At 35.4% G+C, this 16,895-nt stretch overlaps 2 protein-coding genes across 3 annotated transcripts in view; one reads left to right on the top strand and one right to left on the bottom strand.

Moving 5' to 3' along the window:
- Positions 1-556: 556 nt before the first annotated feature.
- LOC127062015 (eIF-2-alpha kinase activator GCN1) lies at positions 557-13,414 on the bottom strand. 2 transcript variants are annotated; one of them, XR_007781048.1, is made up of 14 exons: positions 13,291-13,414; positions 13,110-13,212; positions 12,526-12,721; positions 12,104-12,443; positions 8,212-12,019; positions 6,641-8,126; positions 5,934-6,570; positions 5,482-5,826; positions 5,207-5,400; positions 4,907-5,118; positions 4,430-4,683; positions 4,107-4,328; positions 3,677-4,006; positions 557-3,570 (listed from the first exon to the last, which is right to left on the bottom strand). XR_007781048.1 is itself a non-coding variant. In XM_050989569.1 (13 exons), the coding sequence occupies exons 1-13, from the start codon at positions 13,303-13,305 to the stop codon at positions 3,878-3,880; spliced, it is 7,941 nt and encodes a 2,646-aa protein (XP_050845526.1). In that variant the 5' UTR covers positions 13,306-13,414; the 3' UTR covers positions 557-3,877. The 2 variants fall into 2 exon arrangements, 1 of the variants encoding a protein (XP_050845526.1); XM_050989569.1 differs by having other exon boundaries at positions 557-4,006.
- A 747-nt stretch (positions 13,415-14,161) lies between these two features.
- The window catches only part of LOC127062071 (uncharacterized), a 29,890-nt gene continuing 27,156 nt past the window's right edge, over positions 14,162-16,895 (top strand). The window contains exon 1 of the mRNA XM_050989681.1: positions 14,162-14,398. The gene's annotated coding sequence lies outside the window, so the exon portion shown is untranslated. The remainder of the gene's footprint in view (positions 14,399-16,895) is intronic.

The raw sequence follows: 16,895 nt of genomic DNA, 5'->3' as shown, positions 1-16,895 counted from the left end.
TTTTATCATTATAACCTATATGATCCTCTTAAAAAGTTTATTTTACTTTGATAATATAATAAAAGTGATTTTTTTATAATATAAAATGTTTTACGGTTTTAATGAAATCAAATTTTTTGTTAACATTCATCTATACCTTTATATTTTATGAGGAGGATTAGGAGAAGATTATTTGAGGTTAGAATCAGATATTACAATGGTTATGGATAGATTTTATCTTAGTGTAGAACTGTTAAGTTGGACTATCCATTTCATTAACAATTCTTTTGTTCTTTTAAGGTGCATAACCTTTTTCTTTCCTCGAGGGTAAGCAAAGGAAAAGGAGAATGAAAGGAAAGGGAACAAAAAGGATTGCACGTTTCTACAAGGATTATAACATCTACGCATGGTTGAATAGAATTAAGGTTTAACGATTCTCAAGATTTTTAGAATTATTTAAGGTAAGAGATACCCCTTTAGCAAAGATATTCAATATCTTTAGGGTAAAAGGTAACTCTCATAAATCATTTTTTGATTTATTTCGTGTGAAAATGGTCATCGAATAATAGGCGTCATATTTTTGTTTTTCTTTTTTTCTTACGCATGTTTCTCTATTTTCCAGTTAATCCTTATTACATACATACATTCGTGCATACACAATTCTAACAAATTTAAAAGTCTCTTTCGTCGTGAGTGTGAGAAATAATTAAATTTCGTATATATCGGTAGGACCGTTTTTATGTATAAACGTAGTAGGAATGAACAAAACAAACAAAAAATATAAAACAAACAAAGGGAAGAAAAAAGATTTGCAAGCTTCTCGATCGTGTTGTTTCGTTTCTTATGGAAAATAAAAAATATTAGGGTAAACGGTATATAATTATTAATATTATGAATGTAAAGGTATCAAATATTTTGAAGTCTTTTTTTCTTTTGAATAAAAGTGATGTCAGTCGATAAAATAGGTTTTTCAGAAAAGGTTCGAAAATATTTAGAATAGAGGTCGGTAATGCAGTTACTCTCGTTGAAAAATTATTTTACCCACTGATCGAAAGTGCGTTTAAATCTATTAAATTTATAATTATTAATATATGTATTATATTAATATTAATAATTATTAAATTTACTAACGCTCAAATATCTTGAAAAATTTATTATACGTGATATTAAAATGAAAATTAATAAATTTAAATAGCGATCAAAGTAATAACTATTAACAAATATACTATTTATCCCTGTTATCATATTATTAATATTTTTCAATTTCGTTAAAATCATAGAAAAATCTATTCTTTGATATACGTAGTAAAACGTGGCAGTAAAAAAGTTAAATTCTAAACGAGTCTTGGATGATACGAACGCGAGGTCGTCAGTCTTAAAAAAAGGGTAGACAGAATGAAACAAGAAAATTTTAAAAAAAAAAAAAAAAAAGAGAAAAAAGGAAAATAATAAAAAAAAAGAAAATAAACAAAGAAGAAAAAAGGCAGAAAAATAGATTTTGTTTCTAACAAATTAAACGACTTATTTATATGTCTGTCTGTGCAAAAAAATTAAAAAAAAAAAAAAAAAGAAAAGAAAAGAAAAAAAAGAAAAGAAAAAGGAAACAAAATTATTGCGAATTTCCACGAAAGGATAACGAGCGAGAAACTTATATTTGATATACACATATATATATATATACACATACTATATATATATGCATGTATATATAGATTCCTTTTTTGTAACGCATTTGCGTATGTGTATAATTTATGATACATGACACGTTGGAAGAGAATAAATCCCGGGGCTTGAGCGGATTTTGTATTGATTAGGAACGATTAGGATATGCGACTAGGTCGCTCTCTTCGAGAGTATATCCTTTCTTTTCTAAAATACACAGAACAAGAAAGAAAAAAAAAGAAAGAAAAAGAGAGCGTCACTACTTCTGGTCCGTCACGTAATTCGTCGATCGCTCGATTGTGCATAGAATGATTTTGTTTTTTTCTTTTATGTTTATTTATTTATTTTTATTCTTTATTCTTGTCTTCGTTCTTATCCGTTTTTTTTTCTCAAAGCAAAATGAAAGCTTAAGAGAAATGTCTTTATTATTATTATTATTTTTGCGTAAAAATGATATCAGAAAAACGTAGTGCAAATTTATAAAAATATGTTATCGATTCACGTTGACGTTAAAATTTCCCTTCTAGTCCATTAACCCTCTTCAATAATCTCATTTCATCAAATCTCTTTCTTTCCAATGAAGTCGAACTGATATTAATATAAAAGTACAAAATTTGCGTAAATGTATGATTGTCGTATACATACACACACACACATATATATATATACATATCATATACGTATATAATATATATATATATAATATATATTATATATATTATATACGTATATATTTATATTATATATATTATATATATTATTATATATATAATATGTATATATAAATAAATATATATATATATAAAATAATATATATTTTTTCTTTTTCGAAAAATAAAACAATATAATGTGAAACCTGTTTCTGCTTTTTTTCTTTTCTGGAAGAATAATTAAAAAAAAAAAAAATAAATAAATAAAAAAAAAAAAAAATAAAAAAAGATGGAGGGACAAAAGAAGACATTGATTTTAATAAGATGATTTCGAGCAAGCGAACGTGTAGAATGTGACAAACCAGGAAGCATCGCTGTTCGTTACGTTACTTTACGTTACGTTACGGTTAAAGTCGACGTAACGATTATTCAAAATTATTATTGTTAATATATGGAAATGCAAACTATACATGTATTGTTCTTTCTCTTTTTTTCCTTTTTCGTTTTCATTTTCTTTCGTCGATCGTCGAAAAAATGATAGAACACACTTTTTCTTACGTCCATTTCTCTTTCTTTCTCTTTCTCTCTCTTTTTCTTTTTCTCTATCTCTTCTCTTTGGAAGACAGAGACAGAGACACACTTGTACTTAGTTTATTATTACACTGTTATATCATTCTCGTTATTTCCTTGTCTCACAGTATAATATATGAGACACGCCGTATGATTATTTATAGTTGATATAATTCACAAAAATCGACGACGGCCTTTTTATTTTTATACCAGAAGGAAAGAAGCCTTTAAGATCAGCATGTCGTGTACATACTTTTTTTTTATTATTGTTATTATTATTATTATTATTATTAATATTAATATTATTAATATTATTATTGTGTTTCGATAAATCTTTACAACTCAACCAAATTCTGACTTCCATCGTTTTACTACAATCAAAGAGAATAATAATAATATGATCGAGCTGTCGCCACCTCGATACAATTTCTTCTTGTAGAATTGAAATTTTATTATCGTCGTTATGTTTCGAATTCTTCCTAATCGATTGATCTTTCAAAATTTCATGATACTCGACAGATTTCAACTTAAGTAACTTTAATGCCATCAACATGATCATCATCATTACTATCATCATTATTATCGTCATCATCATCATCATCATGTTCATCATCACCATCATCATCATCATCATCACCATCATCATCATCATCATCATCATCATCGTCATCATCATTATCATCATCATCGTTGTCGGCATCAGCATCACCTTCATCATTATTATTATTACCATCAAACGATCGGCATACAGAATACCATTAGATCGTTTATCGATATGATATTACACGAACTACATTTTTTATAATGTGACTAACGTATGAGCAATAATGATTGTACTGCTGCTGTTTCTGTTGCTTTTGATGTTGTCGTTGCTGCCACTGCCGCCATTGTTGTTGTTGTTGTTGTTGTTGTTTTTGCTGCCAGCAATGCTCGCAGGATATGGGTGAATATTGATCGATAATACAATTATTGGAACGGATGTAGCGAGTATAAAGCTCCGGGAAGTAAAATATCTCTCACGTGAGTAACGTATCATCTAATTCTTCTATCTTGCCTTCTGGCTGGGATAAAACCTTGCGTAGTACTTTGCTGACAACGTCCGACAATGACTCTCTTGCACCAGCGTCCAAGAAAGCCATGCATCTCTGAAAGTACATATTTCATTTTAAATGAATAATATCCAGGGATTATTATTATCCAGTGATTATATGAAACCGTAGGTTTAATGATTATGTAAAAACAGACCTGATGTTCTTCTTCTCCTTGTCTCAATCGAAGTACCGCGATCAGAGCAAGTTCGCTGTTGGCTTTGACGTAACCATTTTTTTCTTTCGTCCCGTTAACCAACATCGGTAACAAAGCTTTCAACAATTCTGAGGACATTTTCTCGGGTGATATATTTCGTGCCAAGTGAATGCAAACTCTGGCGAGTAATTGTTTCACGTCGTTACTGTTGTTGTTCATTGACTGAAAAGTAATAGAGAAAAAAAAAAGAAAGAAAAAAAGGAAACACCGTATTAATAATATCCGTTAAAATACGTCTCGTTAAGAATTTCTTTGATATTTACTCTGACGAACGGAGAAAGAATTTGTTGTGGTATAGATTGGCTTTCGTTCATTAGATATTGGAACAAATAACCGCAAGCTCTAACACCGTTCATTACTATTTGCACTCGGTCCGCTGCTAAATAAGATAAAATTACTGTACAAACGCGATCCTTCTCTTTAGCGTTATACACAGTGCTAGGTGATTCTTTTAGTGCGACGAAAAGTGCGGCTGAACGTCCGTGTCTCAGCATCCAATCAACATTGACGTCGTTACCTGAATATTCAGAAATTTGTTGTTTTTTATAATTATTTTTTCTTGCATTATTTATACGTATTTAATATCACGCGCCTGGGATATATGCAACACTTAATACTTCGCCGATGATATCGTTCGTTGTAATCTACATTATCGGCGAAGTCCGGTTAACAATATCCAAGATGGCAATAATTAATAATTAATAAATAATTAGAAATACATAGAAATCAACGTCACTTACACAATAGATTATCATTAAATGCGATAGCAAGCTGTTCCGAACTCAACCATCTTAATAAAGCACCGAAACAACCGGCCACAGCGTTTCTAGTAACATCCTCTGGATGACCAAGCATGCTGTTCAACGTAACGAATACTTGTTTCTTCATTGGTTCTGTCATTTTATCACCGGCAGGTGTGAGAACACCGCGTAACGCTTGCAACATAGTTTCTCTGTGAATAAATCACAAATAAATTTCTTTTTAACGTAATCCAAGTTTTATTTATTGCGACAATATGGCTAAGGAAATTGGCTAAGAACCTTATAGCCGGATCATCGCCGGTTTTAATGCCGGTATGAAGTTCAGTGAACAATGGATCCACTCGAGTATGTATAACGATCAGATTGCTCAAAGCATATGCTGCCTTTAACCTCACTTGACGATTGCTGTCGTTCAATGCTCTCAAGAATGTTGTTTGCAGTTGAGGTAAAAATTGCTTGAGCATGACACCGACCTAAAGAAGAGACCAAAATAATCTCTTAATCATGCCGCCATTAAATACAAGAGTATTGTTCTTGACGTAAGAATTACAAACCTTGCCAAGTAAAATAGCGAGCGTCTCGAGTACTGCAGCTTTCACGCTCCAATTGAAACGATCACCAAGTATTCTAATCAATGGACCAGTGATATGTACAACGCTTGGTTGAAGCGCGCAAGCGCTGGTCAACTTAATGACTTCTCCTAATCCTTGAGCAGCCTGTTCCTTTGCCTCGGGTAAACCATTCAATATTGCTTCTCTGAATATAGGAAGTATCGGTGTGATACCTTTAGGTAAACAAAATCCAGGTAATAGTTCTTGTCCTTTCAAATCGGATACAGCAAAGCGAACGGCTTGTCTGATGTCCTGCACGTGAGCGATTTGTTGATCGGACGCCAATGTCTAAACAAACAGAGGACAGTGTTTGTGTAAAAACTATTAATGTTTTGTGTGTGTGTGTTTTTTTTTCTTATGTAATCCTTGCACCACAAACGAAGAACCGAACTTGCCTTGGTGACCGCGGTAAGAGCTTCCCAGCTCATTTGCAATACGTCCTTATCTTCGTCGGTAAAGAGATGAATAAGCCCGCGCAAAAGTTGAGGTACATATTGGCTATAATCGGCTCTGGTGTCACGACAAAAGGCACAGAGCAAGGTCGCTGCGCTTCGTCGTCTCGATGCATCCTCCGATCTAGTAGCTTCCATTAGTTGATCCATGACCGTTCTAACACCAACTTCGTCCGTAACGGATAGAATAACCGCTTGACAGTACTCTAATTCTTGAACTTCGTTTGGAGTTCCTTGAGCGCTAGAAAGGGCGGTCAATAGAGCTGGTAAGATCTTGTGTAGAAATCTCGTTAATGCTTCTCCAGCGACACTGGCTAAGATCGACAGTGCTTTCGTATTAACCGGCGGAGTTGTTAACTGAGGTACTAAATAAGGTAATACGACGCGTGATTTAATCGCCATTACTTGGCGTAAACCATCCAATGTGTTTTCAGCTTCGGCTTGATCCGGTGAATTTAGTTGAGTTAACATAGCCGGAAGTATATCGTCTAAGGCTCGAACGCCAACTGTTGAATGTAATCCGTCGAAAGTTTTCGCTGCCGCTTGCCGAACTTCGGGCAATGGATCGCACAAAGCTTTTCTAGAATCAAAAGTTTATCGTAGTTTTGATCGATGTAACATGTATACGATTCACGATAAAATATACTCACCTAACAGTGGGTACCAGACTGATGACAAACGTCAGGACCATATCTTTGTTCGTACTCGCCATGATCTCGGAAAGACCGATACAAACACCTTGCCGTTGATCGGCTTGTTCACTCTGAAGACCCTTCTCCAAAATCGGTATAATTTCTGGAAGCACTCTCTCTCCCAATTTTCTGACAAGATCACCCAAAGTTCGTGCGGCCACTTGTCTCTTATCGTAACTCGTGCTTGCCAAACATCCAAGTAAAAGGGTAAATAGAGTTGGTAATATTTCTCTTAATGTCCTCGGTGTATTCGTTACAACTACCTTCCAAACGTGAAGAGCAGCTTGACGTACCATCAAAGCTACGTCGGATCTACCCATGTAAAGGCCAGCTAAAACTCGGTTACGTCTTTCCGCGCCTAAAGCATTGATGATAGCTAAGTGAGATTGTTCCGTTCCAAAATTATCATCTTCACTCGCTGTCTCGGTTGACATCTTTCCAGATACACCAGATATTCTGTACAAAAGATCACCGAGCAATTGCACGGACGAATATCTGATACGCCAATTATCGTCAAAAAGACCCTTTTCCAATTCAGGTAAAAGTAACATAATCGCTGAGTCCGCATACAAGGTAACGATTCTTTGGCCAGCCCTTAATGCAGTCTCACGTACGTACTCGTTCTCGTCGGCAAGGGCTTTCAATATCGGATTTATAATTTGTCCTATGTAAGGCGTGAATTCGGTAGTAAATGCACTTGGCATGTAAATGAACATCATGATGTAACCATCTTTAACGTGTGGAGCTATGTCCGTTCTTTCGGCAGTCGAGATAATTTCAGGCATCAATTTGTGCAATTTTTCTACGCCCAAACCGCGGACTACCTCGGAAAGTCCTTGGGCAGCTCCAGATCTATCTACGCTACTTGTTTCTGAAGTTAACGTTTGCATCAACCACGGTAATAAATCTTCGAAGCTGGACTCTCCCATTCCACGAACCATAGCACCTAAAGCTCTAGCCGATACACTACGTACCTCAGGTACGGGATCCAACAAGCTCGTTTTCAGGCCAGGTATGATGGTTGGCAAATAAGGAGTCAAATCTTTTTGATCGGTTAGAGAATACATGTTACCGATTATCTGTGCAGCCATTTTTCTCGTCTCAGTCGAACGATCCAAAAAGGCTCGCTGTACGACTGGCATGATCAAAGCTAGAGACGGAGCATCGATGAAATGCACGAACTGGGTGTCCAAAAGTGTTTGCAAACAAGTTGCCGTCTTGTGAGAAGGATCTTGCAAAGCCTTTAATAAAACTGGCACGATAGCTTGGATTTCTGGATTACGAATGACGCTGCCGATGACTTTTAATGCCTCGGCACCAGCTTCTTGAACTTTTGTATGGGAATCGCTGAGTACTTCTATGAGCTTAGGTACGATACTCGGCAAACAGCTGCTTAATTGTTTTGGCGCACAGTATGCCATTGCGCCCAATAGTTCGACCGATCCTATCGAGAAATTTACACGGTTTCGTTTCGATTTGGATTTCTTTTATAAATGAAATATAATTATAAAATTTGTCAGAGTACTTACCAGTTTTGGTTCTCCAAGAATCTTCCTCCAGTGCCGCTAACAAACTTGGCAATACCAATTTAACGCCATGAGCCGAGAGTTTACTCATAACTACTCTAGCCGTATCATCTGTGGCCGCCCTTACATATTGGCTAGAGTCTCCAAAGCATAATAATAAGTGTGGTAATACGTGAACGATGTATGGTTCGAATAATCTACCCAACATAGTACATAACATTTCAAAAGCAAACAATGCTCCTTCTCTGTGCCTGTAGTTCTTTTTGTCTTGAATAGCGTTGGTAAGCGTAGTCATGATATCTAATTGTTTCAATGCCAAAATACCCATACCCTTGATGATACCAGCTAATCCATAAGCAGCACCCTTACGTTCTCCATATTTGTCGGATTTTAACAACTGATCCATAAGATTATCAACGATTTTTGGTGCATCCTCTTTGATGGAAGGTACAAGATGTGGCAAACAATTAGCCACTGCTTCCTGTACTTGTTGGGACGGCGTTGAAAGAGCTGCGATTAGACGCATAACGATTGGCTTGATACGTGGATCGTCCTTATCCAAATGTCTCGCCAACGAACCCATTAGAATAACCACAGATTGTTTTATAGAATCGAAGCTGCCAATTTTAGGTGCTTTATCCATGAAATCTTCGAACACAGGTAAAAGGGAAGTTATATTTTTCTTTCCATGAAGATCAACCGCGGCTACCGCGGCGTTCAACATTTCCGTACGAACCGATTGGTTCCTATCTCCCAAGCCGGTTGAAACGAAGAACTGTACGAGACGTTGAATAGTTTCTGACGTTAATAGCGGTGCTATTTGCGTCAGGGCAAGTGCTACACCACGACGTGGGGCCCAAGTATCGATCGGTTGTTCGACCACGCGACCAAAATCGTTCAGTTTTGGCGGTATCATAGCTAGTTTTTCTTGATACAATTCTAACAGTCTGTCTAATATCGATGGGGTTAATTGCGATATACTGGTCAAACATTGGGCCAGAGCGCATGCCGCAGCTTGTTGTACAGGTTCAATCGGATGTGCAATATCTTGGATCAACTCGTCGCAAAGGATATCGGCATGAGCTACTAAATTAGCAGCACTCCAGAGTTCGTTGGCTAGTGTTACGTTCTCCCCGCAAACGTCGAATCTTGCGATCCATATTCTTCTTGTAAGACGAAGGAATTGTACGGGATCCTCTTTCTGAGATGGGAATGCTTCTCTTATGACAGTGAGACCTCTCAAAGCTGCATCCCTTACCGCCGATAATGCATTCTGTAATGCACCGATTAGCGAATCTATGTCGTCGCTCGTTGCCAAAGCTGTACCTGGTTGACCGCTACCGGATTGAGCTACGTCTAACAACGTTGCTACCGCGTGCGACTGTACTCTTCCAGTCGTATTGCTCATAAGTTCTATAAGCAAATCAAATATTTGTTTTCTGGGTAATAGCCTAGGATGTCTCATATCTTTCAAATCGGCACTGTTCCCTCTTTGTTTAGCATGATCCTGGATTATTTGCAATCCTTGCACTATCATGGCGTCGTCTTTGTACGTTAATAACGTCTTCTTGAGAAATGGAAAGATGTAACAGAATGCAGGCGCGGTAAACAAACGTTTCTGCTTGATCGTAATCGCATGGATCAAATTCAAGGTTCTTTTAACGACCACGTCTAAATTCTCATCCTCCCATGCTGGATCTAAATCACACTGCGGTTGCAATTGTCTTAAGGTAACGTGCGCTATCAAATTTCCTAAGGTCGTGCTTGTACCGATCTGTACGATTTCTCGCAACTCGATGTAAAGTTCGGATATGGCAGGTGCTGCCAATGGCGATCCTAAATTTTTTAATATAGGAGATAATATATCTTTCAGATACAAAGAAAGTTCTTGCCCGTTACCACGTATCGCGCAATGTATAAGGGATACAGCGTGATCTATCTTTGATTTCAATTCGGTCAATCTCTTTCTAATACTATTTTCCTTTGCAATTTGTCCTTTCAAAATTTCCTCCTGTTTCGGGGTCAACTTCGGCTCCTTTATCTTTCCCTCTCTCTTACGTTTCTCATACAATTCACGTCTCAATTGTAATTCCTCTTGTTGTTCCTTGAAAGAGTAGACTTTACTTTCTCGTTTCATATTCATTGCATTTAGTATGTCATTTTCATCATTGGTTGGTAATACGCTCTTATCATAAAGTTCGCCTTCGGGTGTAAGATAAGTGAAATATTCGTCCTTGGTGACTTTTAGAATTTCTGAATCGTTTAGTTTATTCGTTACGTTCGAAATTAAACTGGGCAAAATAGTATCCGGGGCAAGTTGAAGTACTTTGGCGAGCGCATTCTCGTAACTCGGTATAGGATTATAATTTTGAATGAGTAACTTTTTTATTTCGTTGCTATAAGTTCTAAGAAAGTCCTTCGGTACAAGATTAAAGTTCTTGGCTATTTTCAACCACAAATTTGGAACAGCTTTTAATATTGCTGGATGATGAGCCGGGATCAAAGCGTCTCGTGTCAATTGCATAGCAGGTAATTCAAATAGAAATGATCCAGAACATATAGCGAGTAATCCATCTGCTAAACATCTGCCAGTGATCTCGCTGGTATCATCTTTATTATCTTTATCATTTTCGGATTTGATTTTGACATTTTCAAGGAATTTATTAAATTCTGTTAAAAGTGCTTCGACCGGTGCATACGTACTTAGAGTAGTCAAAACTTTTTTGATCAATGGAAAGCAACGTTTCCTGATGGCAGATTTCGGTGCCGTTGAACATGTCACGATCGCTCTATGAATTCCATTCAAAGCCTTTTCATTTAGTCTATCAACAAATTCGGTAATAAGACGCTCGCATAATAGCATGAGATGGTATAACGTATCGTCACTGCACGTAGTTAAAAATTTTTCGGAGAAGAATATTTGTTCGTCTATTACATTCCATAATATCGTTTGTTTATCATTTTCCACTTGGTCTGCCAATACAAACTTGAGTAACAAATATGAGGCTACTAATCCTTCCGTTACTGCCATAGGCTGTGCACTTTGTTGCATAGCTCTTGTTATCGCTTGCGTTAGAATAGGGGCGATCGTGCCCGAATAGGAGTCTACTGGAGTAGAGAAGAAAAGTTTGATGTAAGCGGTACGTACTGCAGCAGTAGAAGTTTTTGCTGCCATTCCTTTTTTAAACGCGTCTATTACACTTTGGGGTACATTGTCCGCAAATTTGTTTGACCATAGTGCCATCATTTCCAAAGCATGAATCAACGTTTTTTCATGTACCTCTGTTTCAAGAACCTTTATGAAATGTTCGCATGCAGTTTCGGCCAATCTTTGTACGCTGCTTCCTGAAGCTGCATTGTAACTCAAATTACCTGCTCCTTGCAATACCGATATTTTATGAGTTGCCACCGTTAGTTTCCCTTCGGATCCATGAAATACTGCGAATACAGAGGCAAGTAAATTCTCCAAAGCAGTTGTGTCTGAACATTGTCGTGCAAGTCTACGGCATGCTCCTACTGCCTCTTCCCTAACAAGATCTTCTTTAGAGTGTAAATTCGCAAATAATCCTTTGCAAATATCTTGACTATATTGACTTAGATCAAGACTCAATCCACTTAATATATGTCCAACAGATTCAATTATTATCTCGGGATTTCTTAACATAGCCTTCTGCAAAGCTGGCAGCAATTGTACCTTAAATTCTTCGTGCGATATTCTACGTAGAAGGGGTATCGCAGTATCGACCACGTATAGATCTGGTTTCTTCTTTGAACTGATGGTCACTTTTATGAATGTATCTATAACATTTTTCTAAAACGAAAAAATATATTATTCGTATTTTATAAGTATTGGAATCATTATAATCACAAATATTTGGATCATATTAATAGTTACCTTCAACTGTTCTATAAGTTCACCTTTCTTTGTATTCACTAAATATTTTGTGAGCAAGCTCGCAAGTACAATGACTCCATTTCCAATCTCAAGTTTGACTAATGTCTCCACATATTTAATTTCAATATCTTTAACGGATGACCATTCATGCGCGAGCAACGTGTACGTTTTATCAGACAACTTTTTATCCGTGGATGCTAATGAAGCTGCGCTTAAGTTGGCTTGCGCTTCGATCAGTTTTGCCAGTTCCGTGCAATTTTCAAAATTCTTGTTGATTCCGTGTAATATCACAAGCGTCGACCATTTTAATGTCAGATATGCAGTTAAAGCGGTATTCAGACTAGAAGGAACCAATGTAAGTGATATTAATATATATAAAATTTTCTCATATAACGTCATATATGATACAATGTTAATCTTACGTAGGAACAACATTCTTATGCCAAGTAGCTTGTTCTGCAATAACACTTGTCATATGCTTCACGGTGGCTTCCGGTTGCTTTGCCAATAATTTTGTAATGACATTTTTCACGTAAGATTGGGAAGCTGTATCTTTATATCGATGCAAAGTAAGGGAGAGAACTTTGCAAATACCACAGACGATTTTGTCATTAATACCTGAAACAAACAACACGTATGATGAGGATAAACGATTATGACATACATTTTTTTATTTTAAACGATAAAAATTCTTCACGTATTATGAAATAATAATTTCGATCAGTAAGGTCTTAACAAAATAGAAATTTCAAGTATTTGTAATTGAATTGTCATTGTAATTGAATATACATGTCATCAGTGAATAATATTTACATAGAATAAAAGCATGAATTGATGCAGATTCAACTGGTAGCAAATTATTTGATTATGGGACATATTTTTCAATAACATATGAATGTGGCATACGCATATGGCATTAAGAGATCATAGATTGTTATCAATTTTTGTTTGTTTATCGATATAATTGTTATTAACTGGCTTTACATTAAGTTCAACGTTATCTTACCAGGATTTGACAACACATCGACGACATTTTGTAAAATCTCTCGCCGCTCCTTTTTGCTGGCGGTTTGAATTCGATTAGGTAAATCTTTTAAGGCTTTAGTCAGCTGTAATATAAACGTTAATTAGATTCGTGTAATTTATAAAGAATATTATATCTTTTAGATTCCACGTGACAGACTTACCTCGACATCCGCCATATTTCTTCAAAAACCGGACTGACTATCAGCGCCACATTTTCTTAATTTGTAATCACGCGTTAGATGAAGTTGTCTACATACGTATGCATTGACGAGATCATCGATTCGGTTTTTTAATAAATACGACGTATCTATCCACGAATATTAAACAATAAAAGAAAGAAAGAAATAAGAAAAAGGAACAAAAAAATGCGAAAAACAAAAAACAAAAACCAGAATTTTATCGTATCTATATATCATACGTATTTGAATAAATTTGAATTTTACTCACGGATGATAAACAGAAGTCGATTCTACAGTCGATACATTAAAATTAACTAATAGAAAAATTTCAAACTACAGCCAACCAGGTCAGATCGATCAGAGATAATTACGTAGCAATGACCTGTGATATTTCAAAATAATTGATAAAATTATTCGTATTTAAGAATCGATGTAAAGAACTAAGAGTAGATCGAGAAAATAGTTTGCTTGCTTATCGACGAGAGGGCGCCATCATCAAGAAGTGTCGTAAGGGTGCTAATTGATTTTCAAAAATTGTTCTTCGCGAATTAGACGAGATATTTTTTTTCTCTTCTTTTCTTTTTCTTTTTCTTTCTTGTTACTATAGTCGTTAAAAAACTGATCAAGGTACACGTATATACTAATAATATAATTAATTGATAAGTATCGGTACGGTAATAATATTATACGTAACACGAGAATAAACGAAAGAAATAATTTATTAAGTTATTACGATTAAAGGCAGATACATATGTATGTATGTCGTACCGTATATATATATATATATATAGTACAAATTAACCGGTACATTATCGACCAATCTTTTTTAACAGGAACTCGGTATGGAAGCTGCCAAAAGCGGCGAAGCTCAGAAAAGAGATTGCACACGATTCGTCGTTAGTCAAAGTGGATCGATGGGGACTGAGGATGTTAAAAAGAAAGAAAGAGATAAGTAAATAAATAAATAAATAAATAAATAAATAAATAAACAAATGAAACCAAAAAAAGAAGAATGAAAGAAAAAAAGAAACCACGACACGAAAGAAGATTACGAGTAAGTTGTATCGTCGTGGGACTACGCGTGCCGAACGTAAGTCACGCTAACCTTCTTCTTCTTTTTAATCTTCTTCTCTCGATTCGACGAATTCGGCGGTCCTTCTACGGAGAATTCGCGGTAATTTCAAGACTATATTACCTCGGCACACCTGTACGTTGTAGGAGACGTATGTTCCCGACGATCGTCTTCTACGAATTTTCTCTCTCTCTCTCTCTCTCTCTCTCTCTCTCTCTTTCTTCCTCTTTCCTTCTCTCTTTCTTTCTCTTTTGGCCGTTGCAAAGCGCGTGCAAGTCTTATCCTCGAACGAGAGTGTTCAACGTGCTCATTATTCATTGGCTCCTCTCTCTCGTGGGTCGTGTGTCTACACACTCTTCCACTTTGTATGTATTTACATACATAGGCGCCGCAATTTTGTACTCCTTTTTAAATTCATACTTCTTCTTCCTTCGGTCTTCCTTCTTTTTCTTTTTCTTTTTTTTTATTTCTTTCTCTCTCTCTCTCTCTTTTTTCTAACGTCGTCCAACGACAAAACAAAAATTTTATTTATACGTGATATCGAACGAAATATCGAATATTTCGAATCGTTACCAATCGATGATGGTGATTGGTCGGTACAGAGTGGCGGTAAACAGTCGCCATTTGTTTGTCTTTTTATCATATCTACGAAATATTTCAATTCCATGATACGAAGCTTCGTAACTCAAATACGATAGATCGATACGTAGAGAAATTTTTCGTTTTCTTTTTTTCTTTTTTTCTTTTTGTTGTTGTTGTTTCTTTTTTTTTCGACAAACGCATACATAAGTAAGTATTCACTTACTTACTTTCTTACTTACTTACAACGAACTTATTCTTCCCACCTTGTATATATTTACATACATAGGCGCCGCAATTTTGTACTTCCTTTTAAATTCATACTTCATCCTTCGGACTTAATTTTTTTTCTTTCTCCTTCCACTTTTTATCTTTCCCTTTATTCAACAATGAGATAGAATATAATCTATAAACGATTTTGAAGGGAACATTGAATACTTTTAATCGTTACCAATCGAATACTGAATGAGTTATGATGTTTGAATAGGAGTGAGGAAAAGAAGGGAGAGGGAGGGCTAACGAACGTTAATTTTCGTTTCTTATTTACGAGATATTACAGTCGCATAATATTACGCGTGTAACTCATGCAAATTTACGATAGAACGATACGTAGAAGATGGATTTGTAGGAAATATCTTTCTTTTTTTTCTTCTTTTTTTTTTTTCGACAAACCCATAGAACGATTTGTTATACATGCGTTGTGGATTTACAAACTAGGAATTGATTATCCTTTAAATATGCGACGGGGATAAATTTTGAAAGTTCAAAATGGAAGTGCCGTGATATATATACACACATACCACACACACATACACACGTATATATATATATACATACATACATACATACATATATATATGTTGGTGATACGAAAAACTGGCCGTTTTATGGATGAAGACGATCCATGGCAACTTTTCTAAGAGAGAAGGTGATCGTTCTGAGATAAAGTCTAGAAGAGAGAAAAAGAATTAGATAGATAGATAAGATAGATAGATAGATAGATATATAGCGATAGACATTGAGAGAGATTGAGAGAGAGGGAGAAAAAGAAAGAAAGAAAGAAATAAAGAAAGAGATAGAATGAGATATGCGGCAAGTTCCCGAGCACGCATCGCATCCCATTGCATCGCATCGCATCGCATCGAATCGCATCGCATCGCTGTGGCACTAATTTCCTTGAATCCAACAGCGCGTTTCTTGTGGCACGCATGGTTTGCAATGAGTTTACGGATAGTAACATCTTATAGTTACATCGATGGTGATCATCACCGACGGCGCCACGGGCGGCCGGATTTCTTTGCGTTCTTGGGTCTCAGGGCGACTCTCGATCCATGTTTCATGAGCTACCATCTCCTTCCTCTTAACCAATAAACTATGGTATACTCTTTCTCTTTCTCTCAGCTTAACTCGAGTTAAGAGAAACTTGAACGAACACTTTCCACTATCGATCGATTCTCTGATAGTCATCCTTGATTACGATAGAGTAGGTACTACTTCATTCTATATATTATATAGATATCTATTATAATAGACGATCCAATCTTCATTTGAATTTTGGATTAGATGCTGTATGATATATCTATCTGTCTATCTATTTATCTATGTCGAAATCATTTTATTAATATGCATGTTTAATATTACGATCTTATCTTACTAGTTTTAATATATTTTTCAAATACATATATATAGAAGTGTATATATATATATATATATATATATATACACATGTATATATTTATAGATTTTTTTATTATATATCTATATATTTATATTTATATCTATACGTATATTATGATAGAGAGATAAAAGCGAAAAAAGCGATCGATTGAAAAATTGTAATATATATATATATATATATATATATATATATATATATATATATGTATATATAGATCTATATAGAGAATATATATATTTATGCGTATATCATGGTATA

The sequence above is a fragment of the Vespula vulgaris genome, chromosome 1, assembly GCF_905475345.1.
Source record: "Vespula vulgaris chromosome 1, iyVesVulg1.1, whole genome shotgun sequence".
Taxonomy (NCBI): domain Eukaryota; kingdom Metazoa; phylum Arthropoda; class Insecta; order Hymenoptera; family Vespidae; genus Vespula; species Vespula vulgaris.
Note: the sequence above shows the minus strand (reverse complement) of the source record. Positions and strands in the feature narration are given on the sequence as shown.